Below are 27,668 nucleotides of genomic sequence, written 5' to 3'. Positions count from 1 at the left end.
TTTGGAACAAAGGTGAGGTGTAAATGAGTACATATACTTTGATAGCTTCTGTGCACCCAGTGGGTTACTTTTGGAAAGTCGTATAAAAATTGTCTTTTGTTCTGAAAATTATCCTCTCTAGAAACCAGGCAATTGAATACAAAAAAGAAAGTTTGGTTTTGAAAAGTTATAAATCCTGAAAATCTGACTTAATGGTATGATCTTAAAAATTATTCAGGAGAAGTATGATTTCTATTTCTAAAGTAACTTACATTTAGAGGGTATACGGACTATAAATGAAATCTTTATGTGTTCCCAATTCCTCCTCTCTACTTTAACATGTTTCATTACTTAATAGCAGCAATTGACTCACACTTCCAATCTGGCACTTTCTAAATTTTCACTTATCTCTAGCATGAGGCACCGTGTCTGTTCACACAGATGAATCAAGATGGTAACATTTTAGCAGGCTATTAAGATTTGGATTAATGATAAAATTTAGCTGTAGCTACTATAAAAGATGCTACTAATAAACTGCTGGGATTCTTTTCAGGGAACCTATTGCCCCAAGGACAGGTGTCATAGAGTTGCCTGGAGTCTGCCGACCTAAGTAGAGGGACAGTGCATGGAGTTTGAGATAGGGTTCCATTCAGTCATCTTCTGCTAGGAGTGACCTTAGAAGAGGCCTCTGTAAACTACAAATCCCTCTGTGTGCTTATCAGGCACTATGACAAATGAACAAAGACTTATTACTGGAACTGCTGTGTTCACAGTCAATAATGGTCTCCCAACTGCCACATCTCAAGGCCTCTCTGTTCTCTTCCTGGATGACTATGCTCCATGTGACAGCACTTCCTCTCCTCTTTCCAGAATTCTCCTTTTGGCTTTTGTGGCACTCTAAGCCATGGTTCTTCTATCTGATTCTTTATACTCTCCTTCAGGTTTTCTCACTAGTTCACTAATGATAAGCTGGTTTCCCTATGATCCTTTTTGGTCTACATCGCATCCTGTCTTTGACTATCAACCATTAAAACCTCTAACCTCTCTCAGGATTTTTCTCTGTAGGAATACTCAGGAGGTACACAAATGAATCATATTCAAACCTGATTTGACTTCCTTCTTCTATCAGAACATTCAGGTATCTTAGTGCTTTGCGTGTGCCAACCTCAGATGTCTTATTGTTGTTATGTCTGCAGAGATGGGGACTGAACCCAGGGCCTTGTGTGTGCTAGACAAGCACTTCACCACTAAGCTGCACTCCCATCCTTCCTCAGTCACCCTTAATTTTATGTCCAGCTAGTTGCCATCCTGAAGATTCTCCTCTGAGGTGCCTCTTAAACATTTTATTTATCCATCTTCCCACCCCCAAATTGTTCTCTTAATTTGGGGGAATGACTTCAGAACTGAAGTTGAGGCAGGGCATGGTGGCACAAGCCTTTAATTCCAGCACTTGGGAGGCAGAGGCAGGCGATCTCTGTGAATTCAAGGCCAGCCTGGGCTACATAGTGAGCTCCAGGCCAGCTGGGGCTACAGGGAGACCCTGTCTCGAAAAAAAAAAGAAAAATAAAACAGAACTGAAGTTGCTATTCCCCCACATTAGCACTCTTCAATGTACTAGAATAGGTCCAAGGACAAACAAGGGTCCATGGGTCAAATTCAACTTCCTACTTCTCTTTGTAAATCGTTTTTTTCTTTTAAAAAATTTCATTTAAGCCAGGCATGGTGGCACAAGCCTTTAGTCCCAGCACTCAGGAGGCAGAGGCAGGCGGATCTCTGTGAGACCAGGAGGGCTGAGTCCTCCTGGAACTGAAGTTATAGGCGATTATAAGCCACTGGGACCCAAACTTGGGTCCTCTGCAAGAGTAATGAGCACTTTTTAAAAAAATTTTTTTTATTATTTTTATTTTATGTGTATGAGCAGAGAATATGATTGATGGCAATTTTTTTTTTTTTTGGTCTTTTTGAGACAGGGTCTCCCTGTAGCCCCAGCTGTCCTGGAACTCACTGTGCAGACCAGGCTGGCCTCGAACTCACAAAGATCTGCCTGCCTCTGCCTCCCAAGCGCTGGGATTACAGGTGTGTGCCACCACGCCTGGCTTGATGACAAATTTAAAAAATTTTTAGTGCTTAAATTTATTAGGTATGAATGAAAACATAAGGGTGACACTAAAAGGGTTGTTAGCACAATCTATATACTGAAAGATAATAATTTGGAAAAACTAGGTAATAGAATCTTGCAACGCATTAAATCACAAAGAAGAGAGGAATCTTCTCATGGAAAGTCCAGTGGTTCAAATCTCAATTCTGAAGACAGAGGCTTCTACAGCCAGTTCTTTACCATATGGCAAGTGGCATGGCAACAAGAGCCAAAAGCCAAGAGTCACACAGCATCTTCTTGATAAGCCCTTTAGCTGACTGCTCCACATATGTTACACATCAAAAAGAGAGAATCAAGTCAGGCTGGGACAAGCACCTCCATTGTTACTGCCGAGCTATCAAACAACATCTGGCTAACAGGAATTACTACATACAGTAGAAAGAGGAGGTTAGAAGCCTGGGCATGACAACAGAGGGACTTTTAATTTAAAGTTGGCATTTAAAACAAAACATTAAGTATTTAGAGCTGTACAAACTGTTGATTAAGCCTCAGAAGTTACCCATAAGTCATGGGTTTGCATGCTATCACCAGAGAGACTGATATCAAGAGTTAACATTTTGGTTTGTTGAACAACTGGAATTAAACAACTGATGGAACTCTCTATTATCCATCTGTAGGGCAATAAAAGTAAGGAACTTGGATTTTTTTGGTGGCCTCCCAATTCCGGTCCCTTGCTTCGCTCACTGCACTCAAACTGCTGGGGCCTCCATACTGGAACTCCTAGAACAGTATAAATCACAGCATGGTTTGAATTAGCACTTCCTCAACAGCCCTAGGTGATATGTGTGAAGATCACACCTGCCTGAAACCAAAAGGTAGTGATACCCTTCTCCCAACTTGACCCTCAAAAGTAGTCTGAAGCAGGAACTTTCTCTCCTGGGGAGTTTTTGGAGAGTCTGCACTGATTTCCAAATCTAGCCACCCAAACCCATAAGCTGTCCTAAAAAGACACTGAATCACTGCCCTGCTCTCATACATATTATCTGACTGGAAGAAAGAACTGTGAGGTTCTCTGTGAATAAATGTCACCAGAAAAAGAACAGATGAAAAAAAAAATGTCACCAGAGAGCATGCTTCTGTATGTTTTAGGGTTGGAGGAAGGGACAGGAAGTGAGAAGCCACACATTTTTTACCCATCAGATTTGAGAAATTACTGGGTTCATACAGAGTTCTGCTGCTTACTATGCATAAAGGTAATGCAATGACTGCTGAACACTGGCCGTACAAGAGAGGCTTTGATCACTCCTCATTCCCTAGAATTTAGACCTGGGAAGGAGGCAGCAAGTGGGACTTAGGTAGATATACTGTCATCGTTTACACACACAACAGGGCATGTATCACCACAGCAGTTAAAACAAACACATAAATCCTGGAGTGGTGGCTCATGTCCATAATCCCAGGACTCGGGAGGCTGAGGCAGGAGGACTGCCAGAGTTTAAGGCCAGCCTGGGCAGTAGGGTGAGACCTTGTTTCAAAATACCAAACAACAAAATATAAGACCAAAACATAACACCTGAGAATTGTAGGATTAGAATCAAACAAAACCAAAAGCCTCCTGGGACAGATGCAGTACTTTTTCTTATATTTAATTAAAAAAATTGAGATAAGGTCTCACTATGAAGTTCAAATGGCTGACTCCAAATTGTGATCCTCCTGGTCTCCTGAGTTACAGGCATGCACTGCCACATCCAGCTGAGGCACAGGAAGTGAGGCATTTAGAAGGTGGGGGTAGCCAGGCGTGGTGGCACACACACCTTTGATCCCAGCACTTGGGAGGCAGAGGCAGGTGGATCTCTATGAGTTCAAGACCAGCCTGGTCTACATAGTGAGTTCCAGGACAGCTGGGGCCACAGGGAGACCCTGTCTCAAAAAGACTGAAAAAAAAAAAAACCCAACAACCCATAAATAGAAGGTGGAGTAGAGCTGCAGTGTTATTTTAGGATGTTGCACCACCTGTTTTTCTCACATGTGATTCAGTCTCAACCTATCCAGGTATTCCTTTTAATAGGTGAAGTTCCCATGGCTTTGGAGAGGGCAAGGCATTTGTCCAGGGTTATACTAAAAATGGATACCTTCATCCCCAAAGTAACATGGCCATAGTTACCCATGTTCTGTCATCTTCTACCAAACGAGCTAGGATTTGCCCTTCTCTACATGAAGAACTAAATGACAGAGGGTTGGACAGAATACCTCTCTTCACCACCCTTCACTCACACTCAAAAGTGAAACGAAGGCGAGCTGTGACCAGTAACAAAGGATCAAAATGTCACCTATTTTCAGAAAGTTGAAGGCTCACACAAACCCTAGACATTCTGCAAAATGCCTCTCAGAAGTAATAAAAAATTTCTGGTATGTATTTTCACAAGGAATTTTGTTTGTACATTTAGGGCTTTTTAGGATGCAAATAATTAGAATTTCAAATTTCATATTTAACATCACTCTTTCTCTACTTCACTGTTTCTTGAGTTAAAAACTCAACTCCAGCAGTGAGCATCCAAAAACGTTTGTGGAGCCTGTGGCATCTGGCTTCCTCTCCAGATAAAACAGTCAGCTGGGCTAACAGTCCCCAAAATGACTACGTTGAAGAGCTTTTCCTTTTGCATATAATCACACAGGTTGTGCCGTGTGCTGGGGTAACTACTTCATGTACTGTTTTCTGTGTTTTGTTGATGTTTTAAAGTAAACCTGGCTTTAGCCCTGACAAGGAAACACAGAGAGGTCAGGGCTGAGTTGAATATTCAGAGACTCTACAATGCATGGTGGTGAATGTGTTTGTTTCTATTTAAGATCCCAGTCCCCTACCCTAGCTATTCCTTTTGTAGCAGAATCACAAATACGTAGTCAAATATAAGAAGTCACACTGATTTCCAAATTTGTAAAAAGATTTATTTTATTTTTTGTGAGACTAACTTGTTGGTCTTCAGCCTTTCTGTGAAGCTGCAGCAGGTGTTAACTCCAAATGAGGCTCAGGCGACTCTCTTAAGGTCACGTAAGCCAGTAAAAGATGAGTAAATAACCCCAGAAGTACTCCCACAGTCTACACTTCTAACCACTAGACCACACTAGCTCACACGTCTGATTCATTTTGAGAACTGAGTAGGTCTTATGATTTTTTTCAAAGACCCATTTGTGGTGTTCTTCAAATAAAATTTGAAATCTGTCATCACAAAATCAAGCATGCTAATGAAAACTGACAGGCATACTGCTTCTAATTTACCCTCTTTTCCACCTGTATACTCTACCTAAGCAAATCCTAGTGGACACAGCTAAGTCAGCTGATTAACTGTGTTTTTACTTGGCACGCAAATAAGCACTAGAGTTAAAGCAGTGATTCTCAGTTCTTCCTGCATAAATTAGAATCACTTAGGAAACCTAAAAACATCATCATCAACCCCTTCTGTCCAGGTCCTATCAAAGACTAGTGGATCAAAATCTGTGAATCAATCATTAACACATATCTTTAAAGTTCCTGATGTGATTCTAATGTATCAACATTAGATGTGGCCAGGATTGAGAAACACTAATTTGAAGTTCTGATATATATATTTCCCCCCACAGACTGGCTTTGAACTCTCTCTCTCAGGCTCACACAATCCTCCTACCTTAGCCTCCTTAAATAGCAGGAACTATAAACTGTCCTCTAGGACACCTATGTCCTGAATTTTTGACTGAATAAATTTCATAAGTGTAATCATTTGTTATATCTATTGACAGGTCTGTATGAGTTGGAAACCAACCTGGTCTACATAGTGAGTTCCAGGTCAGTCAGGGATACAACGTGAGACCCTTCCTGAATAGTAAAGGAAATATTTTTCCATAAGTAACTAACAAGGCAGAAGGTAATACTATCCAAAATAGGCATCTTATTTATAGGAGTCTAAATAAGGAAGGTATTATTCTACCTAAGGCAGAGGGTAAGGAAGACATCTAGGAAGTAGGTGATACTGAACTGGGCCTTGACTGATAGGTTAGACATATCCAAAAAGGAAAGGCATTTCAAACACAAGTCATAGTCCTATCAGATTTTGCAAGGGAGATAGTGGACATAACGCAAGGACATAAAAGAGAAATAAGTTATATATGAAGATTGGGGCCACCATAGAAGGGGTTTGAATTTTATGCAAAATGATGTGGTTGGAGTTAGGAAGTCACTAGTTTTTTTTCTTATTAAATTTGTTGCTAGACAATTTCACATGTGGACACAATGCATTCTGACCGCTCTTACCCTCTACCTCCCTACCATCTCCACCATCCCCATTCACTCCTCTTCCTCCTCACAAACATGAACCCATAAGAGCTCATGTTCATACCTATTCATTTTATGACCCACTGGGTTTAAGTAGGGCTGTCTGTGTGACTGTGGGTTTGGAGCTATTTGTTGGAGCCTGGTGGGCTCAGCAGAGGGCATACAACTAAAGACAGTGATTTCCCCTGACTCAGAATCTATCAGTAGCCAATAATTCAGATAAAGAGAGGCTAGGGCCCTGTGAGCCCTCCCTCTTACATGACTGATTGTTGAGACAGCCAGTCCTTGTGTGGGCCCACTGTAGGTGTAACTACAGCTGTAGGATAATGACTGCAAAAGTTGTGCTGAGTCTAGAGAATGGTGTTTTGTAGCCCTTTACCCCATCTTTCAGCTCTTACAGGCTTCCTGCCCCCTCTTTCTGCAATGTTCCCTGAGCTTTATATGGGGTGGTATAGGTGTCTTGTTTAGGGCTGGGCCCAGAACCCTCATTTATTCTATCTTGGGCAGCCATGGGTCTCTGTATTCACTGTCATTCATTGTAGGGAGAGGCTTTCTGACTATGTTTTTAAGAAACCCTTTCTCCCCCAGCCAGAGCTTAGCTTTAGTGAGAAGATTTTAATAGCTGGAAGGATGGACTACGGAGTAAAGAGGTAGATGGCAAACAGATCTGTTTAGGAAGGCCATAAACTACAGCAGTCTAGGCTGGTGCACACTGGTAACAGTAGGGATGGAGGAAACAACCAGAGAAAACAAACTGTAGCCTGGCTGCAGCACAGGCTTTTAATCCCAACACTTGAGAGGCAGAGGCAGGCAGGTCTGCGTTGGAGGCCAGCCTGGTCTACACAGTGAGTTCCAGGACAGCCAGGGATACAGAGTGTGACCCTGCTTCAACAGCAAAACCAAAACCAAAAAAAACTACAAAGGAAGTGATTAGATATGGGAGATAATCGGCAAGAAAAAAAGAGACACATACACAAAAAGGTCAGCGTTCGTCCTTTTTTTCTGAAACAGGACCTCACTGGAACCCAGGTTGGCCTGGAACTCACTATGTAGCCCAGGCTGACTTTGAACTCTTGGCAATTCTTCTGTCTCAGCCTCTCTAGTGCTAGGATTAAAGTCTTCAACCACTATGTCTGGCTGACAAGTGAGTTTCCAATGCTGGGTAATTAGGAGATGCAAATACCACAAAAAGTAAGCAGGGGGCAACTGAAAGGGAAGATCAGTTTGAGTCTCAAGTGCCCTGAGGATATCCAAATAGAGATGATAGCAAAAAGAATTTGATCTGTATCCTGGGAGAGACATCAGAACGGAAGATACAATTTGAGAAATTCTTGATCGAGATGACCAATTTTGTTTCTCAATAACTCCACTGTCCTTTATCAAATATATTTTTGTTCAATGCCCCCCGCCCCGTGCATCTGTATGAATGAAGGTGTAAGAATACCATAGTGCACAAGTGAAGGCCAGAGGACAATCTGACAATCTTGGGTATCTGTTCTTTCTTGCGTTTCCATCTTCTGAGAGACTCTGTTGTGTCACGGTCGTCTCACCCCCGCCCCCCATATGCCAGGCTAGTGGCTCTTGACCTTCCAGAAGTCTGTCTCCACCTCCCATCTTCGAGTAGGAACACTGGGATTAGAGACACATGCCTTGAATCTAGCTTTGTATGTGGGTTCTGGGAATTCAAACTCAAGCCCTCATGCTTGTATGGCAAGCACTTTGACAGGGTCTTACTTTGTAGCCCTGACTGGCCTCAAACTCAGAGATCCGCCTGCTTTTGCCTCTGGAGTGCTGGGATCAAAGGCTTGCACTACCATGCCCAACCTATGGCAAGCACTTTCACTCACAGCAGTCAGTCATCTCCCTAGTCCCTTCTTCAAATTTCTTAACTAATCTGGATCTCACAAAGATCTGCCTGCCTCTGCCTCCTGAGTGCTGGGCTCTGAACTAATCTCTTGCTATTACTTTTCTGAATCTTTGCTTCTTTAGCTTAGCTATCCTACCCAGCAAAACTGCAACCCAAGATCAATGCTGCAACTCACTTTTCCCATTCCTACATCAAGATGGCTGCACACTACTGAGGTAGAGCTTAGGGGTGGGAGTAGGAGAGAAAGGAGCTCCGTCCAACTAATGCTATCACACATCCATGTCTCGTCATCACTAGGTTATTTAGCATCACTTGTCAGTCTTTGGTCAGTCTTGGCTAGCCCCTTTTCTGGATCATCTCCACTACTTATCCTCAGAACACAAACTCATATCCTGCTTCACTGAAAAACACAGCTATTGGCTTAAAAATCTTTCTCTTTTATTTATGAATATATCGAATGTGCACTGTTCTTCACTTAGTCCCTTCCTTCCTGACCCAGAATTGTAGTATTGCTTTCCTATTCAAGCTGCTCTACCTTCCTGTCCATCATCCTGTTTCCTTGTGCATCCTTTGAGACCATGCTCCATCTTGTATACCACACCCTGCCCTCAGCTTCAATTATTCTCTTAACTCATTCCTTCCCTGAGCTGTACAAATCAACTTAAGCCTCCATCCCAAACAAATTATTGCTAATGAGTCTCTCCTACTCTTTCAATTACAAATTTATTTATTTACAGTATGTGTGTGGAGGTCAGAGGACAACTCTGTAGAGTAATTTTGAGCTAAAATAAACCCTTCTCTCCTAAGCTGCTTTTTGGCAGGGCATTTTATAATAGCAACAGAAATGAAATGAGAAAAAGTGGGCTCTGGGGCCTGAACTCACATGAGGCTTGTATGGTTAGGCAGCAAGCATCTTTACCTGCTGAGCTATCTTACTCTCCTACTCTTATCAAAGTTCTCAAAAGTGAAATCTGTATTAACTAACTCTACTTCCTTATCTAACATGGGACATGGGTTTTTTTTTTTTTACAGTCTTTCAATTATATAAAAGGTCTTTTATTTTTTTAATGGATTTGTTTTATTTATTTATTTATTTATTTACTTTTTTTTGTTAGCAAGGTCTGGTTTGACAGTGAGAGACCCTGCTTCAACGAATAAGATAACAATGATCAAACAGACACTCGGTGTCGGCCTCCGGCCTCCATGTGATACATACACATGCACAAAAATACACAATTTCTAAAAAATAGCATCTATATCTTAATATAGACAAATGCTTTGCATTTGTTCATTAATGTATCAATGATATATGTGCACGAGTGTTTCGCTTGCATGTAAGTGCACCATGTGCATACATTACACATGGCAGTGAGAAGAAGGTGTTAGATCTCCTGGAACTGGAGTTAAGGATGGTTGTAAGCCCCGATGTGGGTACTGGGAACCAAACCTGGGTCTTCTGCAAGAGCAGTAAGTATTCTTAACCACTGAGCCATCTTTCCAGCCCCATGAAAGGTCTTTTAAAAATGTACATACTTATGGGGCTGGAGAGGTGGCTCAGCAGTTAAGAGCACTGTTTGTTCTTCTAGAGGATTGAGGTTTGGTTCCCAGCATCCACATGGTAGCTGATAACCATCCACAACTCCAGTTCCAAGAGGTCTGATGTTCTCTTCTGGGCTTTGTGGGCTTGCACTTACATATATGCAAAACATTCATACACATAAAATAAAAATAAAAAATTTAAAAGTACATTATTTTCCTGGGGAAAAAGATATGTATTACTCTGTTATTTTCAGTGTATAACAATGTGCCTTAACACATAAACTTATCAGAACAGAATTAGTGGCATTTTATTTTTTTTAAATTCTATTTTAAATGTTTTAATGAGCTGCATTTTTCTCTGCACAGAAAAAGGAAATACTAAAAAAGTTATAAACTGGTAACTGATTTGTTCTTGTGACACATTTTACAGTGCAGGTGATTTACCACTGACGGCAGCTGAAGAAAAACATCACAATCTAAACTCACTGGAAAGAAGATCAGTAAATAATTCAAAATGTGAAAGAATTAAGAAAATTCAGTTACTGGAATGTGATTTCATCTCTCCAGAAGCTGCAGGTGTTAACCACTCTGCTGCAGCTCCCCAGGAGCCTCTGCTGCACTGGATTTTCAGCGCTAAGCTGTGTATATTCCCTATCTTTTAAGGCATAGAATCCATAGGCTATCCCAAAGTGGCAGCAGCCAACTCCCAAACTCTCCACTTAAGATGGGCTGTGGGACACACAAAAACGAGAACCAGATAATTTTAGGCTTTTTTTCACCCTTTGTTCTTATAATGTGTTTAAAACTCTGCAAAACTGTTTAAACAAGGAACAAAATGCAAGTATTTGAATTTCATCGCCAAGAACTGTAAGATTTTACTGTTAACTAGAATGATCAGGATGGGATAAGAAGACAGACATAGGAAGGATATTTAAAATATGTTAAGACTCTATAATATATAACTTAATAGAAATGTTTAAAGTCAATAAAGGCAAAAATACTAAATTCAGAATCTTGAATTTAGTAAGAACTCAATATATCTGAGAATATAATTTTTTCCTCCTTATAGCTTCATTTAAACTTGTAAGGTTATTTAATAGAATGCATTTAGAAAAACTTGTTAAAGGAAGCCTCAAAAGTAAAAATTTCTACTTGGGCCCATTAATATTTGATAAATATATTTTTTCTGAATAGGACCTTACTCTGTAGTCCAGACTAGCCAGTACTTGCTAAGCAGACCAGACAGATGGGATCCTCCTGTCTTTGCCATCTAAGTAGCAGGATTGTAGGCATGTGCCACCATGACTGATTTGGACAATTCTTTGAATGTTAATCTGTTGATATTTGTTCACTGAAATGAAAATATTTAATTAAAGGCTAGGTGTGGTGAGGCATGCCAGTAATCCCAGCAATGGGAGACTGAGGCAGGAAGATTTGGAGTTTGAGGCCAGCCTAGGTTAGATACAAACCAACACTTCTCCTGAACTGTATCCATTTATCTATAAATAGCTATAACATGTAGTACACCTACCTATTAGGTGATGGACTGCTCTTTCTATTTTATCAGTCCACAGAAGATGAAACAGTAAGTCCTTGGAAGATAAAAAGAACAGCAATATTTGGATTCAAGATTTTCAACAAACATTTTTTGTTTTGAGACAGGATCTCATTATATAGCCCTGCTGGTCTAGAACTTGCTACGTAGACCAAGTTGGCCTCAAACTCACAGAGATCTACCTGCCTCTGTATTACCATGCAGCCCTGAATGAAACATTTTAAAAATTAAAATATTCACTTATTTTGTAATCATAAGAATTAAAAAAAAACATAGCTGGCAATATGGCTCAGTGAGTAAAGGTACTTGATACCAAGTCTGATGATCTGAGTCTACCTGGAACTCACCTGGTAGAAGGAAAGAACCAACTCTCTCACAAATAGTCTCCTCACCCCCCACAAGTACATCATGGCACATGTGCACCCCTCAACACTAAATAAATAAATACATGCAATTTAAAAAGAAAATTAGCCAGGCACACACACTGAATTCCAGCACTCAGGAGGCAGAGGCAGGAGGATGGAGCTCTATGAAATCAAGGCCAGCCTGGTCTACATGGAGCATTCCAGACCAATTGGGGCTACAGGGAGACCCTATCTCAAAACAAAAAAAAAAGAATTAAAAAATATTATAAAAATCCTATTTGCATAATTGCAGAGACCAGGTCTCTGTAACGAAAGTCTCATTCACAATAGTAAACATCTATTTTTGTTTTCCATATGCAATGAAATTTTATCAGCATTTCCAAGTCCCTGTTAAAGTCCTTAATATCCATAATAATTTATCTGCTTTTCCTATTCGTTTTTATTTATTTGATTATTCAGTGAATATTCTGAGTTAGACTGAGTACTTACTGGGCACAAGACTGAGACAAAAGCAACCCACAGTGACTCTGACCACAGTGGAAGTTTTGTTTTCCTAAGAGCACAGTTTCAAATTCACTTCACTTACTGCAGACATTCTTTCTGATTTAGCATTATTTACACATTGTCCAAACACAGTATTTAGAACAGAAAAATACCAGATCATCAGACTTAGTATCAAGTACCTTCACCCACTGAGCCATATTGCCAGCTATGTTTTTTTTAATTCTTGTGATTACATATCTAACCTGTTTTGGAAGGTGAACTACATGTTTATGTCCGTATGACTGATCTGTAGATCATGGAAGATGGAAAGGCTTGGAAGGCAAAAATCATAGCTCTGAGGGAAAAGTCATAGGTTTCAACAGTTGCAGATGCCAAGCTTTAGAATGCTGCCCCAAATGAATTCTCCTCAGCAGATCACAGATCCTGGGGGCAGATCTCTGATCCCGAGTAAAAGGACAAAGAATCAGAACTGGTAAAGAAATACTGATAGAAATGTTGTTTGGAAGTAGAACTACAAGGTTCATCTTATTTTTTTCATTCTTTTATGCTGGGGGCTAAATTCAACTTTGTGAAAGCAAGGGCAGCATTCTACCCAGCAGCCCTAGCTCTTAATTTTTTTAAATATTTATTATTTATTATTTTCATTTCACGGGTATGAGTGTATTAACAGCAGCCCTAGCTCTTAATTTTTTAAAATATTTATTAATTATTTTCATTTCATGGGTATGAGTGTATTAGCTGCATGTGAGTGTACCCGTGACGTGCAATGCCACGGAGGTCAGAAGAGGGCTTCGGATTCCCCTGGAACTGGAGTCAAGGACGGTTCGTAGCTGCCATGTGGGTGCTGGGAATTGAACCCAGGTCCTCTGTAAGAGCAGTCAGTGCTCTTAACCACTGAGCCATCTCTCCAGGCCCCTAGTTCTTTATTTTTAAAATTAAGATCAGAAGCAAAATGTTACCAAATAATACTGAATTGAAGTCAAAGAAAGGCAAATATACCTCTGGTGATATACCTAGACTCTTCATGCACTGAAGAGTTACCCTCTCTCCTTCTTTCTTGAACCTACTTTGGATACTCAACAGTGTTCGAGCTAAAACATTTCTGAGATACCATATGCGGTGGAGCACCCGTGTTTAGAAGCAGGCCCGTCTTTTCAGAGTCTGATTCTTCCTCCACCGGTAAGTGAACACCACAGCTGACTCACTGATCAGCTCTTTCTTGTTCATTTTTTGCTTCTTAGGGTACAGTGGCGCATACCTATAATCTCAGCACCTGGGAGACTGAGGCAGGACTGCTGTGAATCTGAGGTCAGCCTGGGCCAGAGAATGAAACTCTGTCTTAAAAAAACAAAACAAAACAAACCCCAAACTCAAAACTCAACACAATTAAAAAAAAAAAAAAAAAAAAAAAAAAAAAAAAAAAAGGTAAAAAGGTAAGGTCACCAAATTAAAGAAACTAACAGGCATGTAAGGTCAGTATTATGACAGATTTCTAAGAGAAACAGAGAAAGTAGATAAGAAAATGTACCATGGAGAGGCATGCCGTTATGGGCTTTCCAATTCAGAACTATTATCTGGAAAATGGAGATAAAAACTTTGATTATAAAAGACTCTGACAGCCAAATAAAATAAAATGTTTTTCTTATGCCAGATGGCTTATGCCCTGGTGATGTTTGCATTTAATGCTTTAAGATTACCTATTAATAAGGAAGCAGGGATGCTTGCCATTGATATTTCTAATTCAAAAGAAACAAGTTCTTTGTAAATCACTTTGTAGTGATATATTACATGCATGTTTGTTTAAGGGGCTGGGTTGTAGTAACTTTAAAACTTTATATCTAAATCCTGTTTGTGACAGGTCTATAAAGTAGCTTTGTAGATGAGCATTAGAAAGCCTTCCTTCATAATTACTGCTCTGTGGCAATTCTTTCTGACTAGGGTTCCAGCCTTCTGGTTTCCAATGTTCTACGACTAACGTGGAGTCAACCAGGGGTATCTCCTCCACAATAATGATCACACTGTGCTAGTGGAGAACCCTAAGGCTGGGGTAACAATGTCAGTAAATCTTAAGTTTCCTAGCTCACAGGGAGCATAGGCAGATGGGCAAATAGCACCAGTAAAGCTGGGGACTGGCTACTGAAGGTGTGATTGGTAAGGGCCAACTGCCACTAACTACCACCATCACTGCTTGGGGTAGGGGAAGACAGAAAACACTTTCTCCCCCCTGAGGAATCTTGTTTTTTTCTTTTTTTCATAGTGCTAGGGATGAACACAAAGCGTTATACAATGATAACTTCTTAAAAAAATATTTTATTTTTATTTTATGTGTATGTGTGTATTGCCTGCATGTGTATAAGTGCACCCATGTCGTGCAATACCCACGGAGGTCAGAAGAAGGCATCAGATCCCCTAGAACTGGAGTTACAGATGGTTGTTAACCACCATGTGGGTGCTGGGAGTCAAACCCAGGTCCTCTGCAAGAGCAGCCAGTGCTCTTAACCACTGAGCCATCTCTCCAGCCCCGAGATGTAGGAAATTCTAAGGAAAAAAATAATCATTGTAGAAAGTGGGCTTTGGTTAGAAATTTAAACAAGTATTATCTCATTGGAAAGCATCTGAATTTGGGGTCTGGGGAGATGGCTTAGTGGGTAAAAGTGCTTGCCATGCAAGCCTGATGACACGAGTTCCGATCTCCAGAACCCACGTCAGAAAGCTGGATGCAATAGTGCATATCTGTGATCCCAGCACTCTAGACCAAGATAGGGGTCAGAGACAGGAGAATCGCCTGGAAGCTTGTAGGCCAGCTAGCCTGGAGTATGCAGCACAAGGGCAGAAATAAGAGAACCTATTTTAAACAAGGTGGGGAATTAAAAAATGACCCCTGAAAATTGTCCTCTGACCTCCACATGCATACTGTGGCACAGGCATGTCCACAGTCTCAATTTTTTTTTTTTTGGTCTTTTCGAGGCAGGGTCTCCCTGAAGCCCCAGCTGTCCTGGAACTCACTATGTAGATCAGGCTGGCCTTGAACTCAGAGATCTGCCTGTCTCTGCCTCCCAAGTGCTGGGATTAAAGGTGTGTGCCACCACGCCTGGCTAATATTCTCAATTTCTACTCACCTTTCCTGGCCAAAAGTAAAGGTACTTCAGCTAGAAATATATGTATTGGGTGTATAGGTTCACACTCAGTACTTTGAGAAGCAAGGAAAAGAGGACTTCTGTGAGTTCAAGGCCGGCCCTACACAAGTTGTCCAGGTCAGCCTGAGCTACAGAGTTAAGCCTCTATCTTGCAAAAAGCAAAATTGTCTGTCTACCTAAATTATCTGTCTGTCTGTCTGTCTGCCTGCCTACCTACCTACCTATTTGAAGCAGGGTATGTATCCCTGGCTAGCCTGGAACTTGCTATGTAGAGCAGGGTGACCTCAAACTCAGAGATCCGCCTGCCTCTGCCTCCTGAGCTAAGATTAAAGGTGTGAGCCACCATATCTGGTCTGGCGTTTCATATTCAAACCATAATATTCAACCTCTGATCCCAAAAGCTCATGGCCATTTCACAATGAAAATGCATTCAACTTACTTCCAAAAGTCCTAAAAGTCTTAACAGTTCCAAGACTGTCCAAAAGTCCAAGCTCAAAATATCCTGAGACTAAAGGCAAACTATGCTTCTAAGACATGATGGAAAGCAGTCTCATCGAAAAAGGAAAGTGGGGATATAGAAAGGAGAAACAGGGTCAAAGCAAGACCAAAATCCCACAGAGCAAACATTAAATCCTGTGCTCCACGTCCAGGATCTGGGGCACGTGAGAAGATGATGTGAGTTCCAATGGGCCTGGCCAGCTCTGCTCTAATGGTATAGCCCAAGCGGGCTGCTCCACTCAGTGCCTGAGGCTTTCCTGAACAGATGCTCTGCTATGTAGCTAGCAAGACTAAAAGTCACTGAGGCTGGACCCCTCCTTCATAATCAGTTTCAGGTCTCACTTTGGCAACATATTAATTTTGTAAGTGAAAAACAGTGATAGGTACAGGAAGGGAAAAGCATCACAATTGACCCTCCTTAAAATGTAAAATATTAAATGAGAAGAGAGCTACAGGCTAGACAAAAGGGAGCAAGCAGGGAACAGGGCTTTGTGGAGGCCCATCAAGGGAAGGCTATTTTCTCTGGGTAAAATATGGTTATTTTTATAGATTTTTTTCTTTCTTCTTTTTAAAAAATATTTATTATTTTTATTTTATGTGTATGAGTGTATTGCCTACATGTATGTAAGTGCACCCATGCTGTGCAATGCCTGCAGAGGTCAGAAGAGGGTGTTGGATTCCCCTGGAACTAGAGTTACAGATGGTTGTTAGCTGCCATGTGGGTGCTGGGAATTGAACCTGGGTCTGCAAAAGCAGCCAGTGCTCTTAACTGCTGAGCCATTTCTTTGGCCCCCTCTTTAATTCTTTTTAATCTGCTCTGTTACCTGAATTTTGGTGAAAAGAATGGATCTGAGTTGTAACTATGGTCCTAGGTAGACATGACATATTCTAACATATCCAAAAGAGCCTAAGATTGCTACTTATAAGTAGGCTTTTTGGTAAAGAACAAAGAGGATTGTCCTCTTCCTTAAAGAGTTGATCCAAATGGGCCAGTCAATCATCTGGACAAAGAAAACACCCTTAGGAAAGCTGACTGTTCCGCAGACTTTAGAAAATAGCATGAAGTTGCTGGGCCTGGTGGTGCGTGCTTTGGATCCCAGCACTTGGGAGGCAGAGGCAGATGGATTTCTGTGAGTTCAAGGCCAGCCTGGCCCTACACGGTGAGTTCTAGGCAAGCTACAGGGAAACCCTGTCTTAAGAAGACCAAAAAAAAAAAAAAAGTTTAGCTACACACCTAGGTTGTTACAATGGTCCATTTGGCCATTGCCCCTTCTCACTCCTCCAGTGTTTCCCTCCACAGTAGTCTCTCTGGCCATTCTCTGCTCTCACTCTATGAGATCCTCTTCCTCCACAACGGGCCTCTTGGTCATTGTCCACTCTCACCCTGGACATTGTCTCATGTTATTCTGTAAAAAACTTTGCCTGTCTTCTACACTGCACTGTGCCATTTGATGGAGATCACAAGGACTTGGGAACTGAGGGGATGCCAGAACAAGAGCACAGGAACAGATCCATGAGCTCGGCATAAAAAACATCTTGGAGTCTCTACTGTGTCTTAGCCTCATCCCTACAGTTTCACATCTTCAGAGCTATCTCATAGAGAATCTGGACCTGTTACACATTGCTTGCCCTCACAGACCTTTCTTTGAAAATTCAATGGAAATGTCTAACATCCCATAATTCTTACATTCTGAAAGACTGAAAACTGGCACAAACGTCTGCCATGAGCTCAAGCAGTGGCCAGGACCCCCTGAATCAGGATGTAGTGGTTTTAGCGGCTGGGTGGGGAAATTGGAGAAAACACTTCCCTAGGTCTAGGTGGCTGTGTATCTAGGAGAGGGTGCCTGGTGGCCCTCTCCTAAAAAAAAAAAAAATTTATAACTGGAGCCTACAATGGGTGGGGTTTGGTTAACTCCTGAGATGCCCTCAGGGCATCTTTCCTAAAGTCTAGACTCAGGGTGCTTGGCTTCTTTTTAATGGTGTTAATCTCTTTAATAATCTCAAATTCAACAACTTTTGATTCACTTCTTTTCTGGCTAGACTGTACTGTTTTTGAAACCCTTTGTTTTCCAAGCTTTTTATTCCCAGTTCTCACTGTTAAGCTTGGCTAAAAGCAGTCATTAACAACTATGCCACATCCTAAATGCCAGGCTTTTTAAAAATTTTTCCTCAGGCTATTAGTTTTCCATCAGCCTCAGAATAGAGACAAGATGTAGATACATTGTTTGCCATAACATAACATGCATGGTCTCTAGTCCAATTCCCAGCAGCCTGTGTTCCCATGTGAAACCTCATTAGTCTAGCCTCTACTAACAACATTCCTGCTGGCATCTGGTCTTCTGAACTCATGCCAGAATCGCATATCAAGCTCTGCTTACAGTGCTCTAGCTGCTCTCTGCTTCCCCAGTCTTTTCCAAGTTGTTCCTATAAACCAGTTCAAATGACTTCATCACAGCAATGACCACGCTTCTCTGGTACTGATGGTCTGTTAGTTACTTCTGCACAGCTGTGACAAAAAAATCTTGCAGAACAATTAAAAAGGAGGAGTTACTTCTTTTTCTCACAGTTTAAACATTATGGTGGAGAGAACATGACAGTGCAGTCAGTTGGCCTTGTGACCCAGGAAGTGACAGGGATTTGCCTGCCTTTAATGACATAACTTCATTCAGCTAATTCCACCTCCTAAAGTTTCTTTAACCTCCCCAAACAGCACTGCCAGGTAGGGACAAGCATATAATGAACAAGGCTGTGGGTGACACTTCATATTCAAACCATGACACTTCATACATAAACACCTTCAATGACTACTGGATGCGAGTGAAGTGAAATGAGATCACTTTTAAAGTTCAGTGTTTGGGGCGCTCATATATGGCTAGTGGGAATATGAAATGGTGCCACTGCTACAGAAAACAGTTTGGCAGCTCCTCAAAAGGTCAAAAACATAACCCAGTAATTCTACTTCAATGTATGTAAGTAGAAGAAATGAAAACACATATGCACAGAGATATGGACACATGAATGTTTATGGCACCATAACATAAGGAGTGACATAAAATGGACAAAATCTGGACTAATGACTTTTTTTTTTTTTTTGGTCTTTTTTGAGACATTAGATCCAGCTGGCCTGGAACTTGCTATGTAGACCAGGCTGGCCTCGAACTCAGAGATCTGCCTGCCTCTGCCTCCCAAGTGCTGGGATTAAAGGTTATGAGGTGTGCACCACCACCCCAGCTTTGTGGACTAATGACTTTTAGTTAACCCCAGCAAAACCATGTGCTCTTGTGTCTTATGACCTGGGCACCAACCTTTATTTGGTACTTCACCAAAAAAGATAATGAATGAATGTGGGTATGCTTGAGAATTAGCATACCAAAGCTCTGAAAGGCAGCACACCTATCTCTGCTGTACACAGTGGAGATGGGGACCTTGGAAGAATGAGATATTCTAGGACAAGGGATGAAATGGTAACATTAGGATGGAGCCAAACTTGTACTTCCCCAATGAAGCTGGAGAAACTGTTTTTTGAATAAAAATATGAGTGTGGCCTGGTTGAGGAACACAGTTCCAAAAGACATCTAAGGGAATGGGTGTCCTCTGAATTCAGGTCCACTCTTAAGAACTGGGGGCGGCTCAGCAGTTAAAGAGTGTTGGCTACTCTTGCAGAGGACTGAGGTTCAATTCCCACTCTTAAAAACTAAATTTAAGAGTCAGGCTTTTTGTTCAGGTAATTATAATGTTGGTGTAGTAACACTGCACATTATATATAATGGCACCCCAAGTAGAAATAACCTAAATGATCATCAGCTGATGAATGGATAAATAAATGTAGTATATACACACTAGGGAATATTATTTGGTTATAAAAAGGAACAAATCACTGCTACATGCTGTAATGTATACAAAAACTTTGAAAACATGTTAAGTGAAAGAAGCCAGACACAAAGGGCCATGTCTTATATGATTTCACTGATAGAAACTATTCAAAATAAAAAAATCTATAGGGAACAGAAGTGCTTGTCAGAGGAGAGAAGGGGAAATTGGGGCTGAGCTACTATGAGGTTTCTTTTGGGGGTGACAAAAATGTTCTATTATTAGGGAGTACTAACAATATAGTGAAGACTAAAAACCAGTGAACTATACACATTAAAATGGGAATTTCATGTTGTATGAATTTTATCTCAATAAAATCAATTAAATATAAAAATTCCATAATTATAGGGACATTAAAATACTTGTAGCAGTCTTCTAATATGTTCTCAAATCCCAAACTAGTTTGGAATAGCAAGAGAAAGATCTGGGATTCAGGAATACTATGAACCAACTTATTACAAAGGAACCATCTCTTTGTTTTTCATGGTATATGCAGATTTTTATGTGGAAATTAAGTGATGGGTAGGCTTTAAAACATAGTGGGTTAAGGGTGAAAAGCCTTGGTCACATCATTCCATTCACGTATGGTAGCCCTAGGGAAGTGACTCTCCAGAGCACCTATCCGTATGATGGTTACATAAAGTGGCTGCCTGTGTCTTGATGGCTTTTGTTTAGTGATCATGGTCAAATTGAGCTTGTTTAAATACCATTTCCCAGGACTTACATGCTACTCCCTGAACAATGGGAATACTCAAAGCTTTTAGAGGGAATAAACTATTGCATGGTCTCTGACTACAAAACAGGCCACAGTTCACTGGAAATGGCAAGTTCAGATAAATAAAATGAAAGCAGACACTTTGGAGATGGCTTTGAAAGCTTTCCATTAGAAAACATCAAGGGCATCAAAGTAGCTAGAGCATGTATCCATGTTAGACCAGTATAGGCCACTTTCCCCTTCATGGTCTCTGAGTCGTACAAGTAAGTATTCACCTCCTTCATTCTCAGCCAAATAATTCCCACAGAGCATGGCATACATCTCCCTCCCTGGTCACCCATTACAAGACATTTGATTTCTACAATTAACTATAGACCACCAGAATACAAATGAGTGACCTACGCATGAAAGCTCTAGATTAAACATGGGTTAAAAGTTAAGTTTTCAGTATAAGCACTCTTGAAGAAACCTGATCATCATTTTGGCATGAATTGCACATACGGAATGGCCAGTTAATCTGCTTTCCGATGTCTTCTCTTTGGCTGCCAGCTTTGATTTCTTCCTTAGATTTCTCACCAGCATCGGCACAGTCCTACCTTGTGTGATAAGTTAAAACACAATGACAAACGTCCAAGAAGACAGAGGAAGACTAAGGCAAAAAGGATGACGGAAAGGAGGGATGGGACAGAGCTGAGGGAGGTGTCCTATGGGTGTAAGTATCTTCTCAAAGAAACTACTCCAAATACTGTGACCATGCTAAAAGGGGACTCTCCATTCCCATTCCTCTGTTGGCAAGAAGGGGATTATGACGAATAGGGAAAGGAAAGTATGACACAGTAAATGTGATATGGCATCATGGATGCACTTTGATGTAGTTTGTTAGTGTTTTCTAATTTGGTAAAGAAATATTTTAAAATACACAAAAAAGGTTAACATGTTTTATATGGTAGAATATATAGGTTCTAAAACGCAGATGATAACTTATACGTAGTTATATACATTTTCATTGCAAGTGATGCATCAAGGACTGTCCAGAAAGCCTGATGCCTTAGTAGAACAAATTTATTTGGGAAAATCAGATTCAAGCTTGTGTTATTTCAACTCACAGATCTTTTCAGGGCAGAATCTGATGTAAGGATAAAATTTGTAAGGTTCAATTACACAAAATTATTACTAAGGGCTTAGGCAATAAACCACCACAATTACTTGATTACTGCATTTTAAATCAGTTCTTAGAAAAATGGGTCAATCAATTATCACTATTATAGATTTTTTTCTACAAGTAATCAGTTCTTGAAAATCTTAACATTTATCAAGTAAAAATGGGAAGACTAAAGAGATGCTAATTCCTTTCTTGTAAAATAATTGTATACTGCTTCAACTCTGCTTTAAGGTTAACATGCTCTTGGCAACTAGTTAGAGCCTGAAAATATAAAATTAAAAAATGTTGCAACCAAATAGCCATTTAAGTCTCCTAGAATTAATTAGTAAGAACTCTAAAATGAGAATGAGCCATGATGTACTTTCATATAAACAAGTGTCTCGCTGAGTGTTTGATGATCAACTGTGCCAATCTAATTTGATCAGATTTCTTCCTGAGATTATGTTCATATAAAAATCAAATCACTTTACATTAACATATTAAATGCATGGTCCAAAATTTTCCTTAGTGTTACTGCGTCCATGAAAGTACAAAGGAAGTCACCAGGAAAAGATCATTTTCTACAGAAGTATCTTACTCTTTGGAATACTAACATGAAAATTTAAGATCTGGCATTTCTGTTGCTCTTGACCAGCATTTTTAGTAACAAGGTTGATGCCCCCCAGCTTCTTCTTTTTTAAAAATAATTTTATTTATTTATTTATATTTTGTGTATATGAGTGTTTTGCCTGCATGTATGTAAGTGCACTCATGTCGTGCAATGCCTGAGGAGGCTAGAAAGGGCATCAGATCTCCTGGAACTGCACTTACAGATGGTTGTTGGGTGCTGGGAACCAAACCCGGGTCCTTTGCAAGAGCAGTCAGTGCTCCTAACCACTGATCCCTCTTCCCTAGCCCCTACCCCCTCAACTTCTAACAAGACTCCAGCAGCAACATACTAACATAATTATATATATATATGTACTAATATATGTACATACAAATGCTCATTCTATCTCTCTCTCTATCTCTCTCTCTCTCTCTCTCTCTCTCTCTCTCTCCCTCCCTCCCTCCCTCCCTCCCTCCCTCCTTCCCTCCCCCCTCCTTTCCTGGGTGATTTCTATGGAGAATTTTGAAAAGAGCTTTCTTTCATGTATTGAATGAATGCTAGTAATGTGTTAATATTCATATCCAAAGAACAATAAAATATTGTTATAAAAGTACTTATTACACAGACTCATAAACATCTTATTATATAATTGAACATACTGTCTTTTTAAAGTTTTATTTTGTGTACATGAGTGCAGGTGTATGCAGCTACAACATGCAAGTGGGGGTCAGAGGACAACTCTCAGGACTCAGTTCTCTCCTGCCATCTTGTGGGATCCGGGAATCTAATTCAGGTTGTCAGGTTGTACCCAAGTGCCTCTACCGCTGAGCCACTTTGCCAGCCTGACATACTATCTTATATTTTGTTCTTCAGTGACAACTGCCATTCAGAATCTTTGCTTAGCTATGCAGACTTACGAGACATTTGCTTTTAAATATGAATTCTGTAAATGCCTACAAGCTATGAGTAACCAGAATTGGAAATTTGAAAATAGATGTGAAGGTTTTCTGAAGAGAGAGAGGAAGAGACTCTTGTGTGCCTAGACTGTTTAGTGGCAATAAGCTAAAACACTAGAAAGGAAAGCTAGTGCTCCACAAATGTGTGTGGTTCCCCTTTCCTCTATGTCTCTGGGTGTCTGAGGTCTCTGTATTTTCCACTGTAAGACTCTTGATCCAATCCTAGCTCTCATGTCTGCTTTTTCTTTCCTCAATGGCAATGCTATCTTCTTTAAAAAGCATTTGAACTGTATGTGGAAAGAAAGTGGGATGGAAATATCAAATATAATTCTAGTTTATAAAGTGAGATTAGTTTTAGCATGAGACATATTTAAACTATACACTAACATGTATAGTGGTATTTATTTTAAAAGTGTGATAAAAAAAACAAAGGGGCTATCACAAGTTCTGTGGGGGTTAATATGAAAAGCTAAAGGAGACTTTCTGCAGAAAGAAGAAAAAACATATGGAAGAGACAGAAGCCTTCTTTGCTGATGACGGAAGAAGCTTCACCTGGAATCCAAACATACAGAATAGACAGGAACTGCTAAGGTGGGCTGTGGCATCTATAGTGACCAAAGACTTTAAAAGAAGCCAAAGGGACTTAATCTAGAAATGATCTAAGTTGTCTAGGGATCAAAAAGATCAATGACTACTGGGTAGGAAGTTAGGTCCAGCTTTAGGGGTCAGGGCACAAGAAGATCAATGGATGACAAGAAACAGTATCTATTGTGACAACTTTAAGACTGCACATGAGAAACATGCAGTGCACATGAAATGTCAAACTGAACCCAATTAAGTTATGATTTTCTAACGGATCACTGACTCTTAAGAAAAACTTCTCTCATTATTACATGCAAAGTTAGAGAAGTCATGGTGCATAAAAGTACTAGCTAAGGTTTCAGTATTTTGTGACACATGGTGCCACTGTTAAAATCAAACACAGAGTTCTGTTTGTTTTAATTTTGGGGGGAGGTTTAAGTCTTACTCTGTGTGTATATGTTTGTGTATGTTTGTGCTTTGAATATGCGTGCATGTCTGTGCTTTGAACATGTGTGCATACTTGTATAGCCTCTCGCTGAACCTGGAACTCATCAATTGGGGTAGGATAGCTCATCAATGAGCCTCAGGGATCTGCCTGTCTATCTTCCCATGCCCATGCTGGAACATCAAAGGCACAATGCCACACCTAGCTTATATGGGTACTGGGGATCTGAACTCATGCCTGCTTAGTAGACACTTTACTGACTAAGCCATCTCACCAATCCAAGAGTTTTGTTTTCATATGGAATAATCATATGAATTTTAATGATAGCTTTTATTATTTCATACTTCTTTTTATTCCTTGCTAGACATTTTAGAGATGTGGCAATAGTTTAACAGGAAAAAATGCAGGGTGTAATATGTCCTCAGTAAGTAGCTGTCTATGAAGATAATACTTCAAAGAAGCAAGATTCTAAGATTACTGCAGAGTCCATGGCTCTAACATGTCAATCCACAATACTACTCCCCCTTAGTAGCATAAGTCATAGAAGTATAGTTAAACAGTTGTCTGTGAGGGTTTATTAGTACACACATGTACTGTGGATAAGAAGAGTTACTGATATTTTGTCAATGACCAAAATATTTATACAGTTCATAAGATAGACCTTTCTAAAAAATTCCTAAGATCTGTTTCACAAACGGCCAATTCAACTGAACACTGAATCGTAGAAATGACAAAAGATTTGTTCTTAGGGTTGATAAATTTACAGCAGAGCATTCAAGTAAAGTTACTTTCTGTTCTGATTTAATGAATCATGTGCATCGTATCTGGTTGAGTGACACAGATCTGGCTCACTGAAGCCTATGCTAATCCTTCCTGCATAGCGTTCTTTGGAACAGGGAAGCCAGAATAACATGTCAGATCGAATATCAAAGAAAGAGAAACAGGACTGGAGGTGCCATGAGGCTGACTTATCACCCTGCTTGACCTGTGAGTGTCCGATAAGTTTTCAATATCCTATGGGCTTCAGTGACCCAACACACACCAAGCAGCAACAATAACACAGTAATGAAAGATCCTCAAAAGAGTTCTGTAATTCAAGCTGAAAAACACTACACTTATTAAATGACTTTAACCCTTCTGAAAAAGTAGCCTTGAAACCAACACTGATTTCTTAAAAGGTGAATGAGTACTAAGTGTTTTATAATATTTGTGCAGTAAGCATTTACTACAGGTCCTTTCAATCTGTTAAATTTTAAAACGCAGTTAGGAAAAATTTCCCTATACTTTTAAACTATGTCAAAAATATTAGTTATATAAAATACAGACTAATGAAGCTCAAGATTTACAAAATCTTTAACTGCTTTTCCCAAATCAAAATTCTTTAGAGATAAAATCTGAAAGAATACTTACAATGACAGCAACACCATAGCAATTAAAGTCCATTCCACAGGTTTGTGTATAATATTTCTATTTGTTAATCTGAAAGATAACAAAATTAAATTTACCCAAGGATTTTTATATTACTTTATATTATAGCTCTGGATAAGAATTATGTTATTGTGTTGAAGAAGTACTTTATAAGTACCTGTTATATTTCGTAGGGAAGAGTCAGCAGAATAATGTGGTTGCTGCTGCTGGAGAGAGAGCTCAGCAGGTAAGAGCACTGGCTGCTCTTTTGGGTTTGATTCCGAGCACCCACATAGCAGCTAACAACCATCCATAGCTCCAGTTCCAGGTTATCTGATGCCTTCTTCTGACCTCTACGGCATTGCATGACATGGGTGAACTTACATGTAGGCAATACACTCATACACATAAAATAAAAATAATAAAATATTTTTTAAAAATTTGAAAGTCTAGCCGGGTGTGGTGGTGCATGCCTTTAATCTAGCACTTGGGAGGCAGAGGCAGGCGAATCTTTGTGAGTTCGAGGCCAGCCTGGTCTACATAGTGAGTTCCAGGACAGCTGGGGCTACAAGACCCTGTCTCAAAAAAAAGACAAAAAAAGAAGGAAAGTCTTGATATAAAAAGGAGCACAGTATAACAGTCTAACAGATCTTGATATTAAGCCCAGATCTGTCACTTAATACTGTTTTGTCTTGGATATATTCTTTGTAATATAAAACTTTATGGTACTGGAGAGATAGTTCAGCAGTTAAGAATGCATACTGCTCTTTCAGAGGATCCAATGCCTCTGGCCTTTGTGGGCATCTGCACCAGGTGCATATATCCTCATACAGACATATAATTAAAAATAATAAAAATAAATCTTAAATTCAAAAATCTGGTAAAATAAGGTCAATAATATTACCTATCCTCACAGAGTTGTTGTGAGGAGTAAATGTATAAAAGGCACCCAAGTTGCCAAATCTGCCCTCCCTTCATCTACCAGCAGATCTGACACAGACAAACATTCCCTTCTCCATGGAACATTTCTACCAGATTTCTACTGTTTTCTCCTTTTTTTGGAGCTGGTGGACCTCTTTCTTGGACCTTTCATTACTGGAGACTTTGGCCCTCTGCCTCTTCTCTCCTTTGTAATCACTCTTCCCCTTAGTGATTTTTTTGGTTTGTTTTTTTGAGACAGGGTTTCCCTGTAGCCCCAGCTAACCTGGAACTCACTATGTAGACCAAGCTGGCCTCTTTCTCACAGAGATCCACCTGTCTCTGCCTCCTAAGTGCTGGGATTAAAAGGATGTGTAACCATGCCTGATTCTTATTATTTTTTTGGTTTCCCCTTGGTGATTTTATCCACTCTCCTAGCACTAAGATAACTATGTGCTGACATCTTCAAATTTTCTACCTCTAGTTCAATTCTCTTCTTTGAAGTCCAGCTTCTTTTGATATCTCTACTTGGGAGATCTGAGGCATTTCAAAACACACTCTCCCTCTAGTTCATGTTCCCATAGGTGTAGATTTTACTACTCCCAACCCCAGTTCCATAATTCTTGAGCATATATTTTTCTACTCTTGTCTTTGCTCAATTTTCTAGGCTTATCAGCATCCTAATTATTATTTATTATTAGTGTCTATGATGTGTATGAGTACAACCATGTATGTGCCAGAGACAGGTGTGGAGGTCAGAGGACAACTTTGTGGAGTCAGTTTTCTCCTTCCACCTTTATGTAGGTTCCAGGGATTGGATTCAGGTCAACAGGCTTGCATAGCAAGTGCCTTTACCTGCTGAATCATCTTGGCCCTGTTTTCAAGGTTTTTTTTTTTGTTTTTTTTTTTCTCCAATCAGTTGTTCCTTCCGTCTCAAACATTTTTACGGAATAACAGTTTGCTCCCTTACTTCTTATTAAACCTTTGTTGAAGTGCATCTTCTCACCAAGGTCTTGCTACCAGCCTACCTAAAACTGCAGCATTCTCATTCCTTCAATACCATCCCACTTCCTCGCTTCTTGGAAGAAAGGGAGGAGAGTGTATTGGGAAAGAGAAAAGACTATTATCACCACAGAATAATAGATAACACTAAAAATACTTATAGCCTCTCTACAT

The 27,668-nt window shown here is 40.1% G+C and overlaps 1 protein-coding gene across 2 annotated transcripts in view; it reads right to left on the bottom strand.

The window, feature by feature from the left end:
- Rpap2 (RNA polymerase II associated protein 2) overlaps window positions 1–27,668 on the bottom strand; it is a 78,081-nt gene that overhangs the window by 8,876 nt on the left and 41,537 nt on the right. For both annotated transcript variants that reach the window (XM_008826830.3, XM_029560496.1), the window contains one exon: window positions 25,578–25,646. In XM_008826830.3, coding sequence (XP_008825052.1) covers window positions 25,578–25,646 — 69 coding nt within the window. The remainder of the gene's footprint in view (window positions 1–25,577; window positions 25,647–27,668) is intronic.

Source organism: Nannospalax galili, unplaced genomic scaffold, assembly GCF_000622305.1.
Source record: "Nannospalax galili isolate Female #2095 unplaced genomic scaffold, S.galili_v1.0 scaffold451, whole genome shotgun sequence".
NCBI classification, from domain to species: domain Eukaryota; kingdom Metazoa; phylum Chordata; class Mammalia; order Rodentia; family Spalacidae; genus Nannospalax; species Nannospalax galili.
Note: the sequence above shows the minus strand (reverse complement) of the source record. Positions and strands in the feature narration are given on the sequence as shown.